This window comes from Belonocnema kinseyi, chromosome 5, assembly GCF_010883055.1.
Source record: "Belonocnema kinseyi isolate 2016_QV_RU_SX_M_011 chromosome 5, B_treatae_v1, whole genome shotgun sequence".
Classification (NCBI taxonomy): Eukaryota; Metazoa; Arthropoda; class Insecta; order Hymenoptera; family Cynipidae; genus Belonocnema; species Belonocnema kinseyi.
The window spans coordinates 88960495-88963092 of NC_046661.1; the positions used below are offsets into that span (position 1 = coordinate 88960495).

General features: G+C 38.3%; 1 protein-coding gene across 1 annotated transcript; it reads right to left on the minus strand.

The window, feature by feature from the left end:
- Positions 1–613: 613 nt before the first annotated feature.
- LOC117173769 lies at positions 614–1981 on the minus strand. Its single transcript, XM_033362410.1, has one exon. The coding sequence runs from the start codon at positions 1979–1981 to the stop codon at positions 614–616; it is 1368 nt and encodes a 455-aa protein (XP_033218301.1).
- Between the last annotated feature and the right edge of the window lie 617 nt (positions 1982–2598).

Here is a 2598-nt window from a genome sequence, read left to right on the forward strand (position 1 = left end):
AATTCCTGAAATTTGACGTTCGATTGATATAAATCTGCAAGGTCGACGCTACACAAAGCGGTGGTTGATCCTTAAAAAACGGAATAACAAGGCATGGTTGGGCTTCATTAAACTTAGAAGTCTTGATCCGTTGAGGTATCTTAATTTGAATCAAATCGTTTGAACAAATGATATTACTTAACAATATTTTTGACAGTGTTTGAACTCTTTGGGAGGTAACTAGAGCTAATAACATTAATAACTTTTGAGTAAGCAATCGAACGGAGATATTTTCGTTCGGGTACAGGGTCTTGAGATATTCAAGGACTGTATGAGGTTCCCAAGTGCATTCGTAGCGCGGCAATTTGTGGTTTTGCGACAGAGACGCCTTTAAAAAATCTCTTTACAAGGGGGTCACCCCCAATCTCCGCTGTCAACACGAGAGACGCAGCAGATCTGTAAGAATTGAGTGTGCCATACGTCCCTATATGTTCGTAAACATTAGATAAAAAATCTAGGACTTCCGATACACTAGCGTCAAAAGGTGAGATATTGAGTCCTTCGCAATGATCCCACCATAGCCTGAGTGGCTTCTCATATTGCTTCATAGTTCCCTTAGATAGAGAGTCTATCATCAGTGGTATAGCGGCATCTGGAACTCCGCTTCCTCGAAATCCTTGCCCGATAAACTGCCGACCACCAGGATAAGATTGTTGGCTAGAGGATGGACTTTCCAGAAAGGACAAGTCAATAAGTCTATCTGGGGACCAAATTGAAGAGGTTTATCGACTAGCAATTCTAGGAACAAAGGATACCAAGCTTGGGTAGGCCATAAAGGAACAACTAAAACACCCTCAGCTCGATCCTCACTGATTTTTCTTAAAACTTTTAAAATCAAAGAAAATGGGGGAAAGGCATAAAAGAAAAAAGTTGACCACGATACAATGAACGCATCAACTGCCATTGATTCAGGATCTTTGAACCAGGAAATAAACTTCTGAAAATTTTTATTAATATTTGTTGCAAATAAGTCAATGTCGAATCTACCAAACTTTTTCTGAATGGAGACAAATATCCCTTGATTCATTTCCCATTCTGTCTCTGGAGGTAGGATGCGTGAGTCGCTATCAGTAATTGAATTATCTTTGGACTTTATATAAGAAGCAAAGATCCATAGGTTTCTTTTCTCGCACCATTGCCAAATGAGTCTTGCTAAACTATTCAATTTTATGGATTGAACTCCCCCCATGCGATTAATGTAGGAAATTGCGGTAGTGTTGTCTATGCGAAGAAGGATCTGACAAGAACGATGATTTTCTGCAAAGCACCTTAAGCCATTAAAGGCTGCCCTTAATTCTAATAAGTTAATGAACTCTTTTTGCTTTTCAGTATTCCACCAGCCATGAGTCTTTTCGCCATTACAAAACGCACCCCATCCTGACAGTGAGGCATCTGAGAATATTTCTAATTGATAAATTGAAAATCTAATAGGATTATTTACTGAAAGGATATTCTCAGACCACCACTCTAATTCTGTCTTCACATGCTTTGATATTTCCATCAAACCGTCAAAATTTCCTTTTGTTTTCAACAACGCGAGGTATTTATGACTTTCCACTATTTTGGTATAGAGCCACCCATACTTAACTCCCTGGCATGCTGATACCAACACCCCAATACACTGAGCAAAATCTCTAATACGGCATCTTGACTTAGATCCAAATCTTTTTGCTAACTTCAAAATGTTATCCCTTCTTTCCCTCGGTAATTCTACTGTGAAGTTTTTACTATTAAAATCCAAACCTAAAAATCGACACTGCTGTGAAGGCATGAAATTCGATTTTTCCAGATTTAAGACAAAACCCAAAGACTCTAGAAGTGTTCTCGTTTTAGCTACAATTAATCGACAGAATTGCTCCGATTTTGCAATTAGCAGGATGTCGTCTAAATAAATTACGGATAGAAAACCTTGACTTCTTAAGACCTGGATTACGGGCTTCATTAGTTTGGTAAAAACATATGGGGCAGTGCAGAGACCAAAGGGTAAACAATTAAACTCGTACAGCTTTAGATTAAATTGAAACCGTAAATACTTCTTATATTCTTTTGCGACAGGAACTAAAAAATAAGCATCCTTTAAATCAATGGAGGCCATATAACAGTTTCGCGTTAAGAGGCGCGAAACTGTTTTATGATCTTCCAATTTAAAATGAGGTGGATCTATAAAGTGATTTAATTTCTTCAAATTCAGAATAAATCGCTTTTTTCCCTTTGACTTTTCAATCAGAAAATAGGAAGAAAGAAACTGTCCCTTACAGGGTTGGCATTCTCGCACACTACCCTTGTCGATAAGTTCTTTTACAGCAGCGGAACAATCCCGAAATTCAGTATTTGTAAAATTAGAAACATTAGGTTTTTTATCTTGAACTACTTTACATGAAAAGGGGATTTGATAACCCCTTACAAACTGTAGAATGGTTTCATCATTCGTTATTCTTCTCCAAGAGCTTGCGAAAAACCTAAGCCTACCGGAATATTCACTTACCCCTAATAACGGCGCCGCTGCTGGAATTGATGAGGTCGATTGTATTTCGGCCCGTCCTGGTGTCCCCTCAGATT